At 46.1% G+C, this 22,500-nt stretch overlaps 1 protein-coding gene across 1 annotated transcript in view; it reads left to right on the top strand.

Annotated features, from left to right (window-relative positions):
• LOC310780157 (uncharacterized protein) overlaps positions 1-22,500 on the top strand; it is a gene marked incomplete at both ends in the record, with an annotated part of 31,819 nt that overhangs the window by 2,302 nt on the left and 7,017 nt on the right. The window contains one exon of the mRNA XM_083640720.1: positions 18,597-19,550. Coding sequence (XP_083496846.1) covers positions 18,597-19,550 — 954 coding nt within the window. The remainder of the gene's footprint in view (positions 1-18,596; positions 19,551-22,500) is intronic.

Below are 22,500 nucleotides of genomic sequence, written 5' to 3' on the forward strand. Positions count from 1 at the left end.
GTACTGAGGCCGCGGCGTGCAGCAGAGCTGGCTGACGGCTACAAGATGGCTCATGGCGGGAGGTCGGGTGGATTTATCGGTAGGAAACGGCCCTCCGACGAGCCGCAGGATGTCGAGCACCAATTGAGAAGGCCGGCCGAAAATGGAGTGTGGCATATCCCCCACGAGGGGGAAATGGTCCTTCTAGGGGGCCCCGGCAGGCCCGGCCCAGTTGTTCTTTTCTACCTTTTGGCCGGCGTCCTACTGATAGCATGGAGATCCGATGTTACCGCTGTCATAAAATGGGCCATAAGAAGGATCAGTGCTCAAGTTGGAAGCCAGTGGGGCTCATAGACCTGATGCAGGATGGGCTGAGCGACCTGCGGAGTTATAAAGCTTTCATCTCACAGGGGACTTTAGCGGATACGGAGGAGCTCTACTGGTTGGGGGACGCAGAGTTACCAGTTACTATACTCAGAGATACCGGAGCCAGTCAGACGGTGCTCCGGGAAGGTGTAATGGAGCTGTCTAAGTCCACTTTTAGCGGACAGTTTGTGGTTGTGCAAGTGGTGGTCCTGAGAGGGTGCCTCTCCACTGCGTTTACTTGGACTCTGAGATAATGCACGGCTGTGGCGGAGATGCAAACCCACCCCCTTTTAATGCTATAGATCTGCTCATGGGAAATGACGGGCCGGGGAGAGGGTTTTCCCTGACGCCTGTGACCCACCACCGGAGGGTTCCCCAGAAAGAGGGTAGCTGGAAGTGCAGCATCCAGAGCTATTTCCGGTGGCTGTGGTCACCCGAGCTCAGGCAAAGGTGGAGGTGCATGAGCTCGATGTCTGCAGCAGAAGAAAGCCATGGGGTTTCCTCTTCACTGGCAGGGCCCGTGGTGGACACGGAGCGGGACGTCCTAGTCGAGGGGGCAGCGCTCGGGTTGGATGAGCTGTTTGCGGAGGCCCCGAGGCCTGTGAGTGGGGAGGGGCCTGCAGATAATGTAACGGCAGTGGGAGAAGATTGAGATGGCGAGGCCAGTGTTAGTGGAGAGCCCTCGGCTCCGTTGGGCCTGAGTCGTTGCTCCTGAACCGTCAGACCCTGGTGGAGGAGCAGAAGAGGGATCCGTCCCTGGGTCAGGCGCTGGAGGAGGTGACCAGAGCTAGGGAGGTGAAGCAGGTCGCCACTGGGTATTTCGTGAGCGACAACATCTTTTTCCGGAAGTGGAGGCCTCCGGAGTGGCCTGCGGATGCTGAGGAGGTTTCAGTGGAGCAGGTGGTGTTGCCCGTGCGTTACTGGCAGGAGGTGATGCGCCTGGCCCATGATTCTCTGCTCGGTGGTCATCTAGCAGCCGAAAAGACACAAGAGAAGATCACTCACCAACGGCCTCGCATCCGGAAGGATGTTAAGCGGTATTATCGGGTGTGCCCTACATGCCAGGTGGTGGGGAAGCCACGCCGCTCCCGCCCTTTGCACCATTGCAACCATTACCGGTGGAGACATTCGCCCACCTTATGATCGACTGTGTAGGGCCGCTGCCAAAATCAAAGCCCGGAATGAGTATTTGCTCACTATCTTATGGCTCATTTCCACCGCAGGTAGTAGCGCGATCCCGCTCCGCTCGACTCGATAAATTGTCTCATCCCACCGGTTTAAACTGTCCCAGCCCGGGTTGTATTGGAGTCGAGTCGTGCTACTTTTCGTACCTGCCTCGTCGGGGTTCTATTCTGTCAACCCGGGTTCATACGGTGACGTGAAAACATTGTAGACGACTGATTGGCCAGGCAGAATCGTGTTTACTCTATCTACTGACTGTCAATGCGCTGCATACCAGTTTAGTGGGCTTACATTCTCTTCTGATTTCCATCAGTCTTTGTGTTGCTGCCTTCGCCTTTGTGAAATAAAGTTGTGGCGGTGGTTTCAATTGTTTTCAGAGTGAAAAAAGTCCGCTGCTCAGCAAGCTCCTGTAGTTAGTTGAGCTGCAGCGCTCCGCTAGGCCGCAGCGGGTGTTTGGTGAAGCCGCGGTCTTGCCTGAGAGGCCATGGGGTACAGGGCAGGCTTCACTCTGTTGCGCCTCTTCCATCCGCGCGCAGCACAGCGCGTGCCTGAGTTTGACTAACTACAAAGTGATATCCATTTTCCTGGCCGATTGTCACATTCGCCCATGTCCACTGTAGGTCATTTAGAGGCACCAGTATTTCATAAACAGTTTAAAAGTTCTGTGGATGGATTTAATTGTAACGTTATGTCTACTTCGGCTATAAGCGAAGGACAGATATGCCGGGGCGGGGATGGGTGGGGGCAGATGATCCGCGGTGGAAGCAAAACGTCCATCGAGCCGAAACGATTAGAGCCGAGTTGGGAGGAGCTGTGCAGGGCTGTTAAATGTGGTGGAATTGAGCCATTAGATGTGGTCACCCGGTAACCAATCTACCAAACCTGTAACATAGGGGTCATTGAGATAGTTCTCTGGGTCATTAAGACCGTTCTAGGGGTGATTGAGGTAGTTGTCTTGGTCATTGAGGCAGTTATGGGGGTCATTGAGGTAGTTCTGGTCGTTGAGGCAGTTCTTGGGGGCATTATGTAGTTCCCTGTGTCATTGAGGCAGTTCTAGGGGTCATTGAGGCAGTTCTAGGGGTCATTAAGGTAGGTCTCTGAGTCATTGAGGCAGTTTTTGGGGTCATTGAGGCAGTTCTTGGGGTCATTGAGGCAGTAGTTCTAGGGGTTCTTGAGGTCGTTCTCTGGGTCATTTATTCAGTTCTAGGGGTCATTGAGGTCGAACTCTGGGTCATTGAGACAGTTCTAGGGCTCATAGAGGCAGTTCTAGGGGTCATTGATTGAGACAGTTCTAGGACTCATTGAGGCTTGAGTGGGTTTCAGTAGTCCCTGAGGTGGTTCTAGTTTCAGAGGTCCTTGAGGGAGTTTCTTACAGTAATTAGTATAAGGACATCATCAATGTAACTGTAACCCAGTGTAACCGAGCACCTATATTTCTACTCAATCCATCCATTTGATTTCATCAATGTGCTGCATGTGTCAAAAAGGTCAGAAGTAGCTGACCTGGATGCAGCGGCAGAGTCGACAGCATCTTATACGCTCAGTTAACACAGAGAAGCTAGCATTAAGATTAAGTGGCGGAGATGGGGAGGTGGAGGGGTGCACGTTGAGAATGAGAAAATGTGCAAAAGATTAGTCTTCCTGTCTGAACTTTCACTAGAGCTACATTACAACGGTGTTACGATTGCAATGTGATTGCAATATAACGGTGATGCAACTGCAATATCACCACAAACAACTGTGGTACAACCACGATATGACAGGATACAAATGTGATAAAACTATGATATAACCACAATACGACCATGATATGACTGCGATACGACTGCATTGTGACCTTGAAATGACCAGGATATGACATCATACACTAATACAACCTGCGATATATGACTGCACTAAGATCACAATATGAATTATCATACAACTGTAATGTGACCGTTAAACAACTGAAATATGATGGTTGACTACGATACTACGGCCATACAACCACATGACTGAGGACAGAACCCATGCAGGACGTTGTGTTTCCATGGTAACTGTGCTTCTTCAAACCAACACTTTTCATAAGTGTTGGTTCAATCAACAATCATAATCATATACATTTTTAGTACTTTGGGCCAAGTCCAAGTATTCTTGTTTTGGTCAATTCTTCTCTTAGTTCAGGGTGTGTTCCGGCAACCCCTTATCAAAAAGAAAAATCTTGACCCATCTGTCCTCTCTAATTTCAGGCCAATCTCCATGTTGCCTTTCTTGTCAAAGGTCTTGGAGAAAGTATTTCTCATTAAACTGCAAACATGTTTAGATAATCATGGTATGCAGACCTTAAAATTCACTTTGCAAACTGGGGGGGGATTCCCCCCTTATGTTCTTCAGAGAAGGGGGATTTATAGACTTTGGGGGGATTTTTTCAGCCGATACGATAACCGGTAAATATCTGCTTCTCCTGTCCCATAACAGATACGATACCCAATAATAATTTCACATTTTTGTCTTTACTTAACCTGTAGTTTATGCACACCTGGGGTATTATGATATGAGTGTTTTAGTAAAGTGTATCACTCACTTATTAGACTCTTATTCAGGGATGCAAAGTCATGGATAGTTAAAAAAGGTGACAGATACCAGGACAGACAAAATAATTCACTTAAGTGCCCTATTTTGGGATGAAAAAGGTGACTCACTGTTACCTAAAGGTGACTATTTTTTTTATTTATTTTTTTACCTTTATTTATACAGGGAGAGTCCCTTGAGAGCAAGCTCTCATTTACAAGGGAGCCCTGGTGGACAAAGAACATATACAGCAATTACAAAATTACAGGTTAACACAACAGACAATAAAAAGCATCAAGAGCATAATTAAATAATTTCAAAGAAAACATGAACACACCCTACGAGGAATGCTTTCTAAAAGTGCTTTAAAAGAAGCAAGCGGGATCAAGTGATCCATTTTTAAGTTTTCCTGGAGCACATTCCATTTGTTGGGGGCGAACCAAGAAAAAGCGGTCTTTCCTTGTTCGGTCCGCACCCGTGGGACAGACAGTCTGATATAGGACCGCGATCGTGTTTGATAACCTCCACTGTTACAAGAAAGGAGTGAGGATAGGTAAGATGGAAGTTTCCCAATTAATGCTTTATAAATAAATATCAGACAGTGCTGATCTCTACGCTCCGACAGGGAGGACCAACCCACATTTTCGTACAGAATACAATGATGTGTACTGAAAGCATCACCTGTAACAAAACGCAGAGCGCTATGATATACAGCATCAAGAGGCTTTAAGACGGATGGAGAGGCATACATGTAAATCACATCACCATAATCAAAAACTGACATTATCAAAGATTGGACAACAGTTTTTCTGGCCAATAGTGAAAAACAAGACTTGTTTCTATACAAAAAGCCGATTTTTCTCTTTGTGAGATGTTCTACATGTACATGAAAAGAAAGTTTGGTGTCCAACCAAATACCAAGATACTTATAAGAATGAACTGATTGAATTTGGTCGCCTTGAAGCGTACGGATACACAAATTATCATTTCTGTTTAAAGATCTTGAGAACAACATCCACTTTGTCTTAGTGGAGTTCAAAACTAATTTAAGATCGAACAGGGCCCACTGCAACGAATCGAAAGCGGCCTGTGCCGGCATGGGTCCGAAGCAATATAAGATTGTGTCGTCCGCATAATAATGGACGTTGCAGAGATCAGAAGGGAAAAAAAAGTTATTTATATAAAGAGTGAACAGGATAGGCCCGGAAATGGAACCTTGGGGCACGCCCTTCCCGACGTCCAATGAAATGGATTTGATATTTTCCGCTATTACAGACTGTTTCCTTCCAGTCAGATAGTTAATAAACCATTTGACTGAGGGGTCATCTAATCCGATCGCAGACAACTGATCAATCAGGATGTTGTGATCTACTGTATCGAAGGCCTTGGAGAGGTCTACAAAGAGAGCCGCACAGTGCTGGCGGCTATCCAGGCCATTCAAAATGTTATTCAAAACAAGGGATGTGGCAGTGACCGTGCTATGGCCGGGTCTAAAACCAGATTGATGAGGCTGAAGAATGTTGTAAGTATCTAGAAATGCACTGAGCTGTACGTTCGCCAAGGTTTCAAGCACCTTGGCTAGGCAGCACAATTTAGAAATGGGACGGTAATTATTTAGATCGCTCAAGTCACCACCTTTAAAGAGGGGTGTAACTTGAGCAGTTTTCCATATGGCCGGGATCTCGCCCGTGACAAATGTTAAATTAAATATATGGGCAATTGAGGGGGCGACCAGGTCAGCGCCAAGGCGTAAAAGGAACGGTGGAATGTCGTCCTCACCCTTGGATTTCCTGGCATTCAATTTGGAGAGAGCCTCATAGACTTCATGACTACTTACTGGTCTGAAGGAAAAGCGGTCGTCTGAGGAGGCGGGAATCGCCATCGGAGGCGGGCGGTCGGCTACGAAGGCAGAGGTCGCCAACAGAGGCGGGCGGTCGCTGATGGAGGCGGGGGTCACCGGCGGAGGCGGAGAGTCGGTAACGGAGGCGAGGGTCGCCAACAGAGGCGGGCACTCGCCAGCAGGTGTCGCTAACGAGGGCGGACGGTCGCCAATGGAGGCGGTTGTTGCCAAAGGAGGCGGTCGCTCGTTAACAGGGGCGGGGGTCGCCAGCGAGGGCGGACGGTCGCCAACTGAGGCGGGGATCGCCAGCGGAGGCGGGCGGTCACCAATGGGGGCGGGGGTCGAGGGGGCCGTGTTATCAGTGAGCCTCTCAAACAAATAGCTCGCGGATACAAAGTGCTGGTTAAAAGTATTGCACATATTAAGTTTGTCTGAGATTATTTTACCATCAACGTTTATCTTGGGGGGGGAGAGCAGAGGTAGGTGTGGCTTTGGGAGTTTTAACTGTTTTCCAGAAGTTGGAAGTGTTACAGCTAGAAGCTATATAATAATCCGCTTTGGCTTTTCTGATTATACAAATGGATTTATTTCTCATTTTCCTAAAGTGAAGCCAATCTGCAGGATCACCAGTGGAATTAGCATTTGCCCAAGCAGAGTCTTTAAGTCGCAATGCTGATTTGATGACCCCTGAGAACCAAGGACTGGAGCGATTTTTTACTCTCAGTTTTTTGTAGGGGGCGTGCTTGTCTGCGATCAGATTGAAAACACAAGAAAAATAATCTAATGCTAACTCAGGGTCAGGAATCAGACACGATCTCTCCAGGTCAGAATAAAATAAATCATGTAAAAAGGCTTGATCTGAAAAAAAATTTAAATTACGTTTTCTTATAAACTTACTTAGGGGCGGCTTTAGCTCAGGAGGTAGAGCGGGTCGGCCAATGACGCAAGGGTTGGCGGTTCGATCCCCGCTCCCTCCCAGCTGCTGTCGTTGTGTCCTTGGGCAAGACACTTAACCCTCCTTGCCGCGGTGGTCGGAGGGGCCGATGTGTGGCGAATGGTGTGAACGAATAATGATTCTGTGAAGCGCCTTGAGCACTTGGAAAGGCGCTATATAAATCCAATCATTATTATTATTATTATAAACTTACCACTAGATTTAAAACTTTTGGTCAATCTGACACATGCTATGGGGCAATGATCACTGATTCCCTGTGCAAAAACCCCTCTCAGAGGGTACTTAACTGGTCTATTTGTCAGGATGATGTCTATGAGAGTGGATTTAGATTTTTTACATTCGGTCTAGTGGGATGTTGGATGAGCTGGAATAGATCTAATTCTAGGCACAGATGTTTCAGACTGGCAGATGTTTCAGATAACCAATCGGAATTTAGGTCACCCAACATTAACAGTTCACCTGCGGTGAAGTTGGATAATATTTTTCCAAGATCTTCAAAAGCTGATTTCGGTGCGGAGGGTGGGCGGTATACACCAGCTACTGAAAGGTGAATATCGCCCCCGACACAGACATCTAAAATAATACACTCAAAACATTTTGGGACAGAGGAGGCAGTTAGAACAGAAGCTGTTAAATGATCTCTTACAAAAATCACTACTCCTCCCCCTTTAGCCTTCCTGTCAATTCTAAAAAGGTTAAACCCATTTATGGAAATATCCGAATCCGGGGTTCTACTAGAGAGCCATGATTCTGAAATGACAAGGATATCAGGCAAAGTATCATTAATTAATACATTGATAAAATCCATTTTAGGCAGCAAGCTCCTAACATTGAGATGCAGGAATTTCAGCCCCGATGTAGCATGAAACTCCTGAATGGACCATAAAATGGGACTATTTGAGGGGACAGAAGGGGCAGGAGAGATGGGTACAATTTTCAGATTGCCCTTCGTGACTCCCCTTGGTCTTGAAGAGCGGCGAGACAGTCGTACCATACACGGGAATAGAACAGCAATATTATACGATTCACACATAGCAATATTATACGAATCACACATAGCAATACTATACGAATCGCACATAGCATCCCAATCAGAACAGTCATTATTAATACAGCCATTTGTAATAGCAAAACAGCCATCAGCACTAGAAGATACATAGCTAGTTAATGGGTCTAGATATGACTGTTCTGGGTTTAACAGTAACCCAAGCCCGAGCTGAGAGAGTGCGAGAGACTGATTGGTTAGGAGGCTTGGATGTGAGTCCCGTCATTTGGTGTCTGGCTCCCATCTAAAGGAGACCAGTGTAGAATTGATGTTGGCAGACAGCATTTTAGCACCTTTTCTATTTAAGTGGAGTCCATCCTTAATGAAAAGATCCTGCCTATTACAGAACAGTAGAAAGTTATCAATGTACGGGATATTCCAATAGGCACAGATCCCTTTAAGCCATAAATGAAGCTGGCGAAGACGACTGAACTTCATGTCTCCTGAGTATAAACACGGCAGTTGGCCCGAGATGATATAGTCTTTACCAGTCCAAGTGAGACATTCGATCAGGTCAGTGTACGCTTTTTTAAGTAGTTCAGATTTGCCATCTGCAACGTTATTTGTGCCAGACTAGTTTGCATCCCTGCTTATTCTCTTATTCTCATTCGCTTCAGTTTATATTATTTTAGTACGGCGATTTTCTCTTTGCAAATGAGGCAGGCGGCATTCCCATTAAACTCGACGAAAAAATAATCACTCTCCCACTTCTCCTGAAACTGTCTGTGCTCGTGCAAATGTTTTTCTTTCCACTTGGTTTTTCACTCGGGTGAACCGAATCAGAATCAGAATCAGAATCAGAAAGACTTTAATGATCCCCGGGGGGAAATTGGGACAAGTTACAGTAGCTCGCTCACAGAACACACATAGCATAAAATAAACAGTAGTAAATGCGATAGTATGCAAAATAAGCAGAATAAGAAGAATAACAACACAACATAGCATAGAATAAACAGTAGTAAATGCGATAGAAGCAAAAATAAGTAGAATACGTCTAGAGCCGTTTTCCCACATGCGTACCGGAAAATTACCTGTAAGTCAATATCGGACATTTCCCTTCACACCTGAGCGCTGCATGTGTGAATATAGTCGTCAAATAGCCTGTATGTTGGGGGGAGGGGGGAGCTTATTTTGGGGGTCGGCAAAACTCCGATGGTGAAATAAGTTCGCTTGTCACACAATAAATCACACTCGTTTGACTTAAGAGGGCATGTAAGTTGTATCCTTCACATTCGCTAACCAGTCTTTGAACTGAAATCTTTGAAGAAGTTGGGATCCGTGTCTGAGAGAAATAGCCTGGTTCGATGTTTATCCGTTCACCTGCATCGCGTTGAAGCACTTTTTACAGACTGGCTTCGTTTGATGTGTCCGGGCTTGCCTTCGCTGTCAGCAACGTAAGCAAAATACTTCCACATTTCGCTACATGCATCTGCTTACAAGCGTTGGGCGGCTTGCAAGACTCGAACAAGCCTTTGCCATTTTCGGTGTCTGTGTCCCTGTCGGGCTGGACTGAAGGACTGGCCAGAGTGCGAGCAGAGAGAGGGGGGGGGAGCACGCCCACACATGAAGCAGCCATACGTACCGCTCTCATGACAACCTAGGAACTTATTTTGGGGGTCGGCAAAACTCTGATGGTGAAATAAGTTTGCTTGTCACACAATAAATCACACTAGTTTGACTTAAGAGTATGTTGTATCCTTCACATTCGCTCATGGGCTGCGGCGCAGAGTAGTATCCAGGCAGCGTCAAGCCGACACAGGACAGACAGCAAGACAGCGAGACAGCGTCTCCGAGGTGCTCTTTTAAGAGAGGCATTAAATAGACCAATGGCCACAGGCAGGAATGATTTCCTGTGCCTCTCCGTATTGCATCTAGGTGGAATCAGTCTCTCACTGAACGTACTCCTGTGTTTGACTAGCACTGGACAACGTTCTCTTCTCTGACACCGCAGTCAGAGAGCCCAGATCCAGCCCCACAATGTCCCTGGCCTTACGGATCAGTTTGTTGAGTCTGTTGGCGTCCGCTGCCTTCAGCCTGCTGCCCCAGCACACAATAGCATACAGGAAGGCACTAGCCACTACCGACTCATAGAACATCCTCAGCATGGTCCGGCAGACGTTGAAGGACCTCAGCCGTCTCAGAAAGTAGAGACGGCTTTGCCCCTTCTTGTAGAGTGCATCAGAGTTCTTAGCCCAGTCTAGTTTATTGTCAATGTACACTCCAAGGTACTTGTAATCCTCCACTATGTCAACACTGACCCCGTGGATTGAAACAGGGGTCACCGGAGCCTTGACCCTCCTTAGGTCCACCACCAGCTCCTTTGTCTTTGACACGTTGAGCTGCAGGTGGTTCTGCTCACACCATGTGACAAAGTTGGCCACCACATCCCGATACTCATCGTCGTCGCCATCTTTGATACATCCCACTATCGCAGAGTCGTCAGAGAACTTCTGAAGGTGGCAAGACTCTGTCTGGTAGGTGAAGTCCGTGGTGTAGATGGTGAAGAAGAAGGGAGAGAAGACCGTCCCCTGTGGTGCTCCCGTATTGCTGACCACTCTGTCTGACACACAGTTCTGCACGCGCACATACTGTGGTCTGCCAGACAGGTAGTCCACAATCCAGGCCACCAGGGGGGCATCCACCCGCATCGCCATCAGCTTCTCACCCAGTAGAGCCGGCCTGATGGTGTTGAAAGCACTGGAGAAGTCGAAGAACATGACTCTCACAGTGCTGGCCGGGTTGTCAAGGTGGGCGTAGGCACGGTTGGTCAGGTAGATGACAGCGTCCTCCACTCCCAGTCGGGGCTGGTAGGCGAACTGGAGAGGGTCAAGGGATGGTTTGACCATAGGCCTGAGCTGCTCCAGGATGAGTTTCTACAGGGTCTTCATGATGTGGGACGTCAAAGCTACCGGCCTATAGTCGTTGGAGCCACTGGGTCTTGGCTTTTTAGGTACAGGAACGATACAGGACATTTTCCACATCACGGGGACCTTTTGGAGACTCAGGCTCTTGTTGAAGATCAGCTGTAGCACATCACACAGCTGGGGGGCACAGGCTTTGAGCACCATGGGGCTGACGCCATCCGGGCCAGCTGCTTTCCTTGTGTGTAGCCTTACAAGCTGATTCCTCACCTGGCCGCTGTGATGGTCAGCGTGGGTGGGTGGGTCGGGGGGGGCGTGGCATCATCAGCTCTGAAGCCCTTTGGGGGGGGGGGGGGGGTGTAGCCTCGTCTCTGGGTGACGGGGTATAGCCTGGGGGATGAGGGGGAGGGGAAGGTGATACGTCTGGAGGGCCATCAGCCAGAGCCAGAGGGAGGGGGGGGGGGGGGGGGGGCGTGTGGTGGGGGCTGCTGTTTGTATGTTGCAGTCAGGAGAGTCGGGGGAGGGGGCCCCCGGGCCAGCTGCATCAAATCTATTGAAGAACAGATTCAATTCATTGGCCCGATCAACCTCCACCCCCCCGCCACCAGCACTATTGAAGCCCGTAATGGCTTTCACACCCCTCCATACCTCTTTCATGTTGTTCTCCTGGAGCTTCGCCTCTAGCTTCGGCCTGTAGCCCTCCTTTGCCACTCTGATGCTCACTTTCAGCTCCCTCTGGATGGCTCTGATCCTATCTGTATCCCCCGACCTAAATGCTCTTTTCTTGGCATTCAGGATGGCCTTGATGTCTTTACATGGCTTGTTGTTAGGGTAACATTTTATTTCCTTTGTGGGTATGTTGCAATCCACACAGAAGTTAATGTAGTCCGTATGCACTCTGTCATCCCATCAATATCCTCGCCATGTGGGTCACAGAGTGCCTGCCAGTCTGTCACCTCAAAACAGGCTCTAAGAGCCTCCGTTCCTTCATCTGACCATACCCTCACTGTCCTGGAGGTCACAGGCAGTTTTTTTTACCATCTGGGTATATCTGGATCTGAGGTAGACCAGATTGTCATCAGAGCGGCCAAGCGGGGGGAGGGGTGACGAGGAGTAGGCATCATTCACGTTCACATACAGCAAGTCTATTGTTCTGTCGCCCCTAGTGCTACAGCTCACGCACTGTTTAAAGTTGGGCATTGTCTTCGTCATAGTCACGTGATTAAAATCCCCCGATATCAGTACCAATGCACTCGGATGCTTAGTCTGGAGTCCAGCAATGGCATTGTGGATAATGTCACACGCCGATATCGGATTAGCGGAAGGGGGGATGTAAATCACCACTACAATCACATGCGAGAACTCCCTTGGTAAATAATACGGCCGAAGCCCCACAGCTAATAGCTCCGCTATTAGCTGGTGATTGCAGGCCGCTGGCCTGAAGTGTGAAGCCGTGTTGCCAGATACTGCTGACGGTTTCAGCACAAAGAGTTCAAAACCCACCAAAATGCACACAAAACCGCCCAAGGAACTGCACATCTATGGAAATGTATCTGGCAACCCTGGTGTGAAGTGCGGCTCGGCAGCGCCTCGTCCACACGCTTCGGGAGCGCGCTCTGTGTTTTACAATGAGCGGTGGTGCGGGTCTGATTTCACTATAACTTGATATCAAGTGGAATATCCCATTGTGGGATTACTCCTCCTTTATAAATTGGAATTATGTGGGAATTTCCAAAAAGATGCGCGAATCTTGCAATCCTGCGCCGAATTTTAAGGCCTGGTATGTATGAAAAGTTCCAGTCAAGTTTTAAAGCGCACCATAGCCCTGAAACAGCCCTCTTAAGAGTTCTAAATGACCTTCTCCTAACTGTTGATGCTGGGAACTCTGCTGTTCTTGTGCTTCTAGATCTGACAGCTGCTTTTGACACTGTGGATCACAGGATCCTTTTAACCTGTTAACCCCTAAGCCTATTTTTCAGCTCACCTGCCGAAAATGACATGCCTGAACTGAATTGAGTATATCTCCACAACTACAGGGTATTTTCTGAAAATTATTTTTTTCAAAAGCTAGCCAACACCTGTGAGATTGCTGTAGAAGTGTCAGAATCAATTACAAATGTACTGTATCAGAGTAAAATCAGTTAGAACATGGCAAAAAAATTAAAATTCAAGCTCCGCCCAAAAAAAACAACACTATTTTGGATGAAAAGCACCTGAAAATCATGGGTTGGTAGCCAAATTATTCTATGGAGCAGTAGACTAATGTCTTATGAGTGCTTGTATCAAAGCAAATCCTTAGAAAGTGAACCAGAGCAATTTGACAGATGATTTACTACATGTAGGCCCAGGCGGACCTGATCTGGGCACATTTTGGGCATCATGAGTGCCATTTGACTTTTCTATGGTAGAACACTGAAATACCTTTTTTTTCTCCTATTTACATATCACTATAGGTACTCAGTTAATATGCGTTATGGTTTGGATAACCCTCAAGCCTTATATCTGTATTTTTACTCTGTGAAATGCATCAAAAGGGCTTCTTCAATTTGCCTGCAAAGCCTGGGGCGATACGCAGAGGGCTATCTCGGGACCCCATTGGCCGATTTCGATGATTGACACCTCTTTGGAAGCGTCAGAGCCAATAGAATCGACGTGGACTGAAATAATTTACGTCAGGCAGTTTTTTCAGGAAATGCTGTCGACTGAACCCAAAGCTCGTCTATTCTGTGAAGATGACCACTCCATGTAAAATCCTCCATATGGCTTTGTAAACACGATGACTGTAAAAAACAATGCTTTAAGATGATGAAGAGGCATTAGGAGTAGCAATTAGTAGCGTTTTTATGAAGTCAAACACAACTTTTGATTTGAAAACAGCAAAGGAAGACATAACTTGTAGTTTTATCTGTAAAACGTGAAACAGTTTTTTGCTGTTCTTTGACAGCCTACTGAGTGAGTTTTCATCTCTCAGAGACGAGCTATACCTCTTTAGAAAGAGCAGAGTGTTAGCTTTCGAAAGCCACCTCGTTTGGAGAGAAAAGATTCACTCGCAAAAACAAATCACCATGTAAACGCAGGCATGCACGGTTTTCTTGTTTTTACTACATGGTGATATTGTTGCTTGGGGTTGGAATTATTTTTCGTTTGAATACAAATGCTTGTCAGAGTTTTGTAGCCACGTTTCTTCCCGACATTTTGGTGTGCTGTATGTCTCACTGAGTCCTTCCTAGGCTGCTGTAGAGCGTCATTTGTGAGAGATGACAAGGGCTCAGCCCGCCGGCGGGCCCGCTAGGGGGGAAGAGGTAACTCGACTGCGGCCCCACTTACCTGCGGGGTCCCTCAAGGCTCCATTTTGGGCCCCATCCTCTTTTTATTATATATGTTGTCCCTTGGGTCCATTTTCAAGAAGCATAACATTCCTTTTCCCCCTAAAGTCATGTTTCAAGATGTATATAAAATACTCTACTTTGAATAATAATTTGTCTGATGGTTTTTCATGCAAAAAAAGTTAAATTATCTTGTTAAAATCTTTAAAATGACTTCCACTCCTTCTGCCTCATTAAAAAATCCAAAGCAACCAATCAGGGTGCTCTAGAACCTAACTAGCCAATCACAGCCTACAACACAGGTTTTCAACACATTCTCACTCGCAACTCGTGACAAAGTGACGACAAGAAAGGTTCCTGGCCGATCTGCAGTATATGGCAAGTTGGGAGTCAGAATTTGTTGGGGCTTTAACTGCTGAATACTGGACAGCGATTGGCTCCAGGATTCATGATGTCACGAATCATGTTTGTTGAAAACCGCCTTTTCAGTGAGATCAGAGAGCTCAGCAGACAATTGTGAAAACAGTCTTCGAGTGTCAAACTCAGCACAGACATCATTCTGCACAGTGAAGCTCAAACATCCAACTGAAGGAACAAGAAGACTTTTTTTTTTTTTTTTACCTTAATGAAAATAAGACTGAGATTGTTATGTTTGGACGACCTGAACTTTTGGATGACTGTGTTAGCACTCTTGGCCCTTTAGCGTCTAACAATCGTCCATAATAGAATCTTGGTGCTTTGTATTGTATGCATATGTATGCATTTAAATTTGATAAACAAATTTGTTCTGTAGTTAAACCAGTTTATTTCAGTTGACTTGTAACTTAACATGATATATGGAGAGCTAGGAAGATATCCACTATGCATTTCTATAAAAAAAAAAAAGAATGATTGGCTACTGGGGGAATCTGTTAAAGGTCCCAATTCGTGCAGCTGTAACCTCTTAAAAACGTGTGTCTCTGGTCCATAAAACATGATTCTGGATTAATCTGTCGAAAATATAGCAACCCCGTTTGTTGTGACGGAGTTCTCACTTCCTCATCTCGTCGCTTCCCAAGAATGGCCTGTTTCTATAATATATTCAGAACTAACAGTTCCCATTGGCCGCTGAGGGAGAGCCCGCCCCAGGCTCCCAGCGGCCAATCAGATTAGCGTCTGTGGACCAGCACGCTAGGTTGCGAGTTATCGTTAACTTAACGGTACTACGCTAAAGAGGACATCTCAAAATGCCTAGACTTACTGAATGCACCTCTGCAGTTGCTGGATCACGTACAGTTGGCGTCGCTCCAGCTAGAAGTGTTAATTTTGTGGCTATAGACTAAATGGTGCAGGTAGCTTGTGTGAGAGAGACCCGCGCAGTATGCAGGAGGAAGCTAGTGACGTCCCAATTCCCCTCTGGGCAAACGAAGCGTTTGGGGGTGTGGCTTGGAGGAGACTGGGGGACGCTGGATAGGGACAAATCCAACTGTGGCAGTTCTGAGCGTGTGACCACTCATTACAGGGAGGGCTGACAGCAGTATATATGCATTTACCAGAGATGGGAAGTAACGAAGTACAAATACTTCATTACTGTACAGACGTATGCTCTTTTATATTGGCTCATCGTATGTCTAAATGTTGTTACATCCTGATTATTTATGACATTGTATGTATGGTTTGCACTTTATGTTTTTACGTTTCAAGCCTCTACGCCTTGCTGTAATCCAATTTGCCCTTTGGGACATTAATAAACTACTTGAACTTGAACTTGTACTTAAGTAGATTTTTCGAGTATCTGTACTTTACTTGAGTATTTAATTTTCTGACAACTTTTTACTTTTACTCGTTACATTTTAACACAAGTATCTGTACTTTTACTTGTGTACATTTTCAAAACAGGTTCGTTACTTTTGTTTAAATGCACGAGAATGTAATTTAAAAACGAGTAGAAACAGGAGAACGGAGCAGAAGTAATAGACGAGTTTCCCAGCGCTGCTGATAAAAGCTCATTCCAGCTCCGATAGTATGACTTGGCACTCCTCCGGGGCGTGGACAAAGAAGAGAAACACGGATTTTCTCTGGGGGGAGACACACACAGACATTAGGAGCCGTGCAGACAGCCAGCACTTATTAGCGCTCCTCTTTTTGCAATTCATTCTCTATAAGTACGCGCTTAGCGCGCATCTCTTTCAAGAAGCATTTCATCGCGTTTAAAAGCTGGTGGTGTTTTTTTTTAGCGCAGCGCTCTGGGCGCTGAAAGCTGAGGAAAGTTTAACAGGAAAAGCGCCCTGCTCCTCTTCACTCCTCCCACCTCGAGTCTTCTCACAGGAGAGGAGGATTTTCATCTCGCTGCTTCCAGAGTTGCCAATAATCTGGCTTTTCCAAGCGTTCTTTTTTAAATAACCGCATGGCCCCTTATGGTGTTGTTCTAACACATACATTCAGTTTGTGCACTGTCAACATTCAGCTAATATGGAATATGGTGGTGTTCTAACACCAGAGACAGTTCTGTCTAATAAACCTTGAATTTGTGAATGTGATCAACCTGTGGACATTCAGTTCCTTATCCATTAGGTATCAGTATCATATCAGTCTCGAGTATTGTGATTCTGCACTTTGTAAGGGACACCTTGTATCCAGCACTTGTCTAACTATTTGCACATTCATATATCATGGAAATATTAATGAGGGAGGACTAGATATGATTTTAATGGGGGTTTTTTGTGTGGAAAAACCATAGCACACTATTTAAAGTAGAGTTTTAAGATGTGTAAAACATTTGTAGGGGATCTTTTATCCTCAAATTATATTCTATGATGTGAGGTTCAGTCATTCAGAAAGATACGGTAAAAATACTTTTACTTTTACTCGTTGGGTACATTTCAGAGCCTGTACTTTTTTACTTTTACTTGAGTAAAATAATTGAATCAGTACTTCTACTTTTACCGGAGTAGTTTTTTACACAAGTAACTGTACTTCTACTCAAGTACAGAATGTCAGTACTTTTCCCATCTCTGGCATTTACAAGTAAAAACAGCTTTTGCACGGAATGGGACCTTTAAAGGGGAAAGAAACAAAGATAAGTCGGGTAAGGTATAACTGTTTATATAATCTGTATGCTTCTGGAAAATATGCCTCACCATGGCTCACATATGTTCAGCAGATACTAGATGAATGTGTTTTTTCTTACATTTGGTTGTGACAATATTAACTGGTTGAAGCTGGCAGTTGAACAGAGGTTAAAATGTCTGTTTTTGCAGAAATGGCATTCTGAACTTCAGAGTATGTCATCATGTGACCTATACTGTGAATTTAAACAAGGCTTCAATTTTGAAAATTATTTACTTTGTGAAAACAGGAGGTACAGCCAAGCCATTTGTAACCTCCGGGTCTCTAATAACAGAACCCCCAAACTTATAGGAAGATATAAAGGTCTGGAGAGGAACCAAAGATGATGTACTTTATGTAATGATAATTGTTTGGGAGATGAGTTGCATGTTTTGTTTGAGTGTAAAAATTTAAGTCTTGTAGAGAACAGAAATAAGTACCTGCCTTCTTTTTTTGTAAATTGCCCGTCTATGTTTAAACTAATTGTGTTACTGCAGTCAACGTAAACTGGGTGCCTTTTTGAGCAATGTCCTACCTCTTTTTAAATGATATGTAAAACAAAGATCTATTCTGGTTGTTCACCACTGTATGATGCTCTTTATTTTTTGTTTGTACTCCATACCACAAATGTGGTCTAGAGTAGATAAAATCTGAATCTGAATCTGAGACCTTTGGCCAAGGTAAAAGCCTATCTCTCCCCCCAAAACTTTTAGAGAGTTTTCCATGCTTTTTAATTGCCTCTAGATCTAGGCTAGACTACTGTAATTCTCTGTATGTGGGCCTGCCCCTAAACTTTGGAACAGCCTACCTATTGTGGTGAGAATTTTCATTTACCCTTAAATAAGTCAAATATACTAGCGTTAAAGTTGTAACAATGATTTATTTACAGAAAACAAAAGCCCACTCGGATCCGGATCAGTCCCCCCTTCCTATATGTTAAGCAAACTGACCCTGAGCTAAGACAGAGGAAAGCTTTTATAACCTCTGACCTACAGGTCATCCCAGGACAATGTGCCTGCAGTGCACAGCGCCCCCTAACTCTTAGAGAAGTAATAGCAGGCTATATCTAGTTTTACTACACTATATATAATAACTGCACAGACCTGTGGAATTTTTTGAATAGTGATTGCTTAAGACCCATCTGTTCTCATTAGCTTTCAATTCGGGTTGAGCTTGTTCACCCTTTTACTTTTTATTGTGCCTATTATGTCTATTGTTATGTGTATTGTTCTTCTCATTCATATTTTTATTCATATGTGTCTATTTGATATTTATGATTGGCTGTTCAGCACTTTGGTCAACCTTTGTTTTGTAAATGTGCTATATAAATCAACTTTGACTTGACTTGATAATAATAATCATGATCATGATCATATGAATAATAATATGAATATGAATATTGCAGGTGTCGGGCCTACCTCCGATGCTGGATTACACTACAGAGATGGATCGTTACCGTTCGTCCATCGCCAGCTTCTACAAGACCAACGTGAACATGAACATGAACGTCACCAGCTTCCCTCAGTCCGCCAAGCTGGCGGCCATCTTCCCTCCCGCCGCCAGGCTGGGCGCTATGGCGACGGGGCCCTGGGGTTGCCACGACAACATGAACATGAACGTGAACATGAACCACCCGGCGGCAGCCATGTTCTGGGGCCGGCCCAAACCCGGAACGCATCATCACCATGGGGCGGGTCACATGACCTCCGTGGTGCACCCCCACAGGACCAGCATGCACCAGGGTGGGGGCGGGTCTACAGGGGGGGGAGGGAGTGGCGAGGGAGGTGGAGCCGGGAAACATGGACAAACGCCCGTCACACAGGACGCCACAACGCATCATCACCCCATGGCAACAAGCAACGGCAACTTCCTCCCCGGTTATTCCAGCGGGGAATGCGGCGTCAACAAGCAGGGACACGCCCACCCGGACATGATGGGCCTATCAGAGGGCGGGAGCTGCAACGCGGGCGGGGTGATGGGCGGTGGCTTCCTGGGGGGGCTGGGTTTACCTCCCGGCGTCATCGTCATGGCGATGGGCTCGGCAGGGGGCGGGATCTCGGACAGCGCCTTCCAGATGACGGGAGGCAGGACGGACTGTCGCCACGCCGACGCCTCTCCCTGCCCCTCCTCCTCGCCCTCGTCGTCGGGGGTGACGGGGGGAGGCGGCGGGTCTTCGTCGTCATCGGGCGCAGTGGCTAAGAGGAAGAGGAAGCGGTGCGGCGTGTGTGGCCCGTGCCGCAGGCTCATCAACTGTGGCGTCTGCTCGTCGTGCCGCAACCGCAAGACCGGACACCAGATCTGCAAGTTCAGGAAGTGTGATGAGTTGAAGAAGAAACCTGGAGGAGGGGGAGGGCTGGAGGTGAGGGCGCACACACACACACACACACACACACACACACACACACACACACACACACACACACACACAGTGAGAGAGTTTTACATTTAGTAGTCTCTCAAGCCAGTCTATCTCTTCCACAATCGACAGTTTGTACTTTAGCCTGTTAAAATCTGGCCAGAGGAAGTTGTCACATCTTCCAAAGAAAAGAAAAGAAAAACACTTCAGACCGGTGGATGTTCGATGGTATTCAACCAATTATGACACATTAAACAAAACCGATGCAGGTGATTGGAGAAATTAGCAGATGTGCCCGCCTTCAGCGGATGCCCCGCCTTATATCCGTTTTGACCAACTATATATATATATATATATATATATATATATATATATATATATATATATACATTAGTGGTGGGACTCGATTAAAACATTTTATCTAATTAATTAGAGGCTTTGTAATTAATTAATCTAAATTAATCGCATTTTAATCGCATATCAGTATTTGATACAAGAAGCAAAATTTTTCAATTCAAATGGATGTTGGTATATGAGTGAATCAATGAATAGACAATACATATTGCTGTTTTTGTACTTCTCAGACATGGGGCTCTATTCTCCCCCTGGCCTTAGGTGCTAAACTGGTCTTAAACGCAAAAAAACACGCTTTACGCCTGCCTATCCGTGACTCGGGAGGATACCGTCATGTTTTTACGCCCCAAAATGCGCTTTGTGCTGAAGAGGCGTGGTGCAGTGCCAGAATAGGTCAGAATGGGCGTTTCGGCCTTAAATACCAGCCTAAAGCGATCTTCCCAACGGGCGTTAATTTTGCGGTTAAGGCTTTTCAAAACCAGGCCTTATTCAATGCGCTGGGGATGCACCTCCGTGGTGACACAGCGTGAGCTTCGCTGTCTTGCCCCTCTGTCTGCTCCTTTCTTTCTCCTCGCCTGCTCGCATGGAGAAACGACTCTATACCTGAATGTTATTCTCCAGGGCGTACGAGCAGGCGAGGAGAAAGAAAGGAGCAGACAGAGGGGCAAGACAGCGAAGCTCGCGCTGTGTCACCAGGATTCCCCCTCTCTCGTCTCATCAACAGCGCTGTGCTGGAGACAATTCTTCCATGTCCCAAAAGTGAACTGGAAGAAGCGGCCAAAACAGAGGGACTGAATGGGAAACGATCCAATGGATCGTTTCCCATTCAGTCCCTCTGTTTTGGCCATAGTATCCATCAATCAGCTAAATATATATAGCCTTATTTCCATGTTGCCAGACACTATTGACAGTTTGAGCCTCCCAGCCGGCAAAACAAACAATTTATTAGCAAACGTGTATTGACGATGCGGTGCAAGCTCCTTTGCAAAGCAACTCTCAGTTGTGTGTGCATGCTCATCTGATACAGACTTCTCCCTCCCTCTCTCCCTCTCTCTCTCTCTCTCTCTCTCTCTCTTTTTCACTGACTTGCATTCTCTCTCTCACTCCCTCTCTCCATCTCTCTCTGTCTCTCTCTCACTCTCTCTCCCCCTCTCTCGCTCTCTCTCGCTCTCTCTCTTTCACATCGTCATCTTCTCATTCCCTCCTGACTTACATGATTTTTGCTTCTAGAGCTTGGAAGCGAATAATGTGATTGGTTTACTGGAGATCACCAATCCAACACTTGTGAATAATTCTACGCTTAAAAAGGCATGGTTAAATGGTTAGTGCCAGCGCATTCTGGCATTTAGCGTCAAGGAAAAATTAGGGAATGTGCCTGACCACACCCACTAATAGCGCTGCGCCCAGCCATAAATGCAAATTTAAGGCCAGGGGGGGAATAGAGCCCAGCATATATTATATATTATCCAGCAAGAGAAAGAACAGTGGATGCAACCTGTGACACTTGTGGATGTGGAATAAAAGTTGTTTGTGTTTTTTCCAACCTTACAACGGACTGGATTGGAGTGGATGATTAAAATCTATCAACTGAACACGTGTATGCCGTGACTAGCAGCTAAGTGGTATTGTTGCTGTTACATAACGGGCTCTATCTACCCCCTGGTCTTAAATTAGCATTTAAGGCCTGGCGCAGCGCTATTAGTGGGTGTGGTCAAGCGCATTCCCTAATTTTTCCTCGTCGCTAAAGCCGGCGCTAATCATTTAACCACGCCTTTTTAAGCGTAGAATTATTCACAAGTGTTGGATTGGCGGTCTCCAGTAAACCAATCACATTCTTCCCTTCCAAGGTCCCGATCCACCGAGATACTCCAGTCCGGTAACTCCGGTTGCGGCTGCATGCTGTCATCTCTTCATGGCAATTGGGATATCTCAGCGCATCACAGATCATAGCCTGAATAAAACGATTCAACCTACAGCAAAGCAAATACAGATCTGTTCAGCAGGGCTGATGGTCTCCCTGTACAATATAGAACGTTAACTATCGGTGACATTCCTGATACCATCCACTTCCATGATCTTTATGGCCCCTATCGTTGCATCGGCGTAGTTTCTAGGCCGAGCGCCTGGCGCAGCGCTGATCAGTGCGCGTGGACCAGCGCACTTGATATCTTGGTGCTGGCGCTCCACTCAGCCTAACGCATTACAACCACGCCTTTTGAGCGTAAAATTACGCACCGTCAGTTCATTGGATAAGTGCAATAAACGAATCGCACGCTTGCCTTTTTAGCTCCAATTCCAGTGGTCCAGCAAAACCAGACAAAACCCAAGCGCTCTCCCCCCCCCCTCCCTTCATCCAGTCTGTCTGTCTCCATTATAGGCTATTATTCCATATTATTATGCTTCTCAAACCAATCTAACTGCAGTTTAAATACTGCAAGCATGTAAATACCCTACACTATAGCAAGATCAAAGTGAAAAGAATGTTCTAAATGCATCAGCTAGAAAAATATAGCCTATTAGATTGGTGAAAGTTTGTCCAGAAAGATATCATTTTCTCTCGCCTGCTGCAGGAAGGATGATGCACATAAATATACCCTAC

This window comes from Poromitra crassiceps (assembly GCF_964638095.1).
Source record: "Poromitra crassiceps genome assembly, chromosome: 7".
NCBI classification, from domain to species: domain Eukaryota; kingdom Metazoa; phylum Chordata; class Actinopteri; order Beryciformes; family Melamphaidae; genus Poromitra; species Poromitra crassiceps.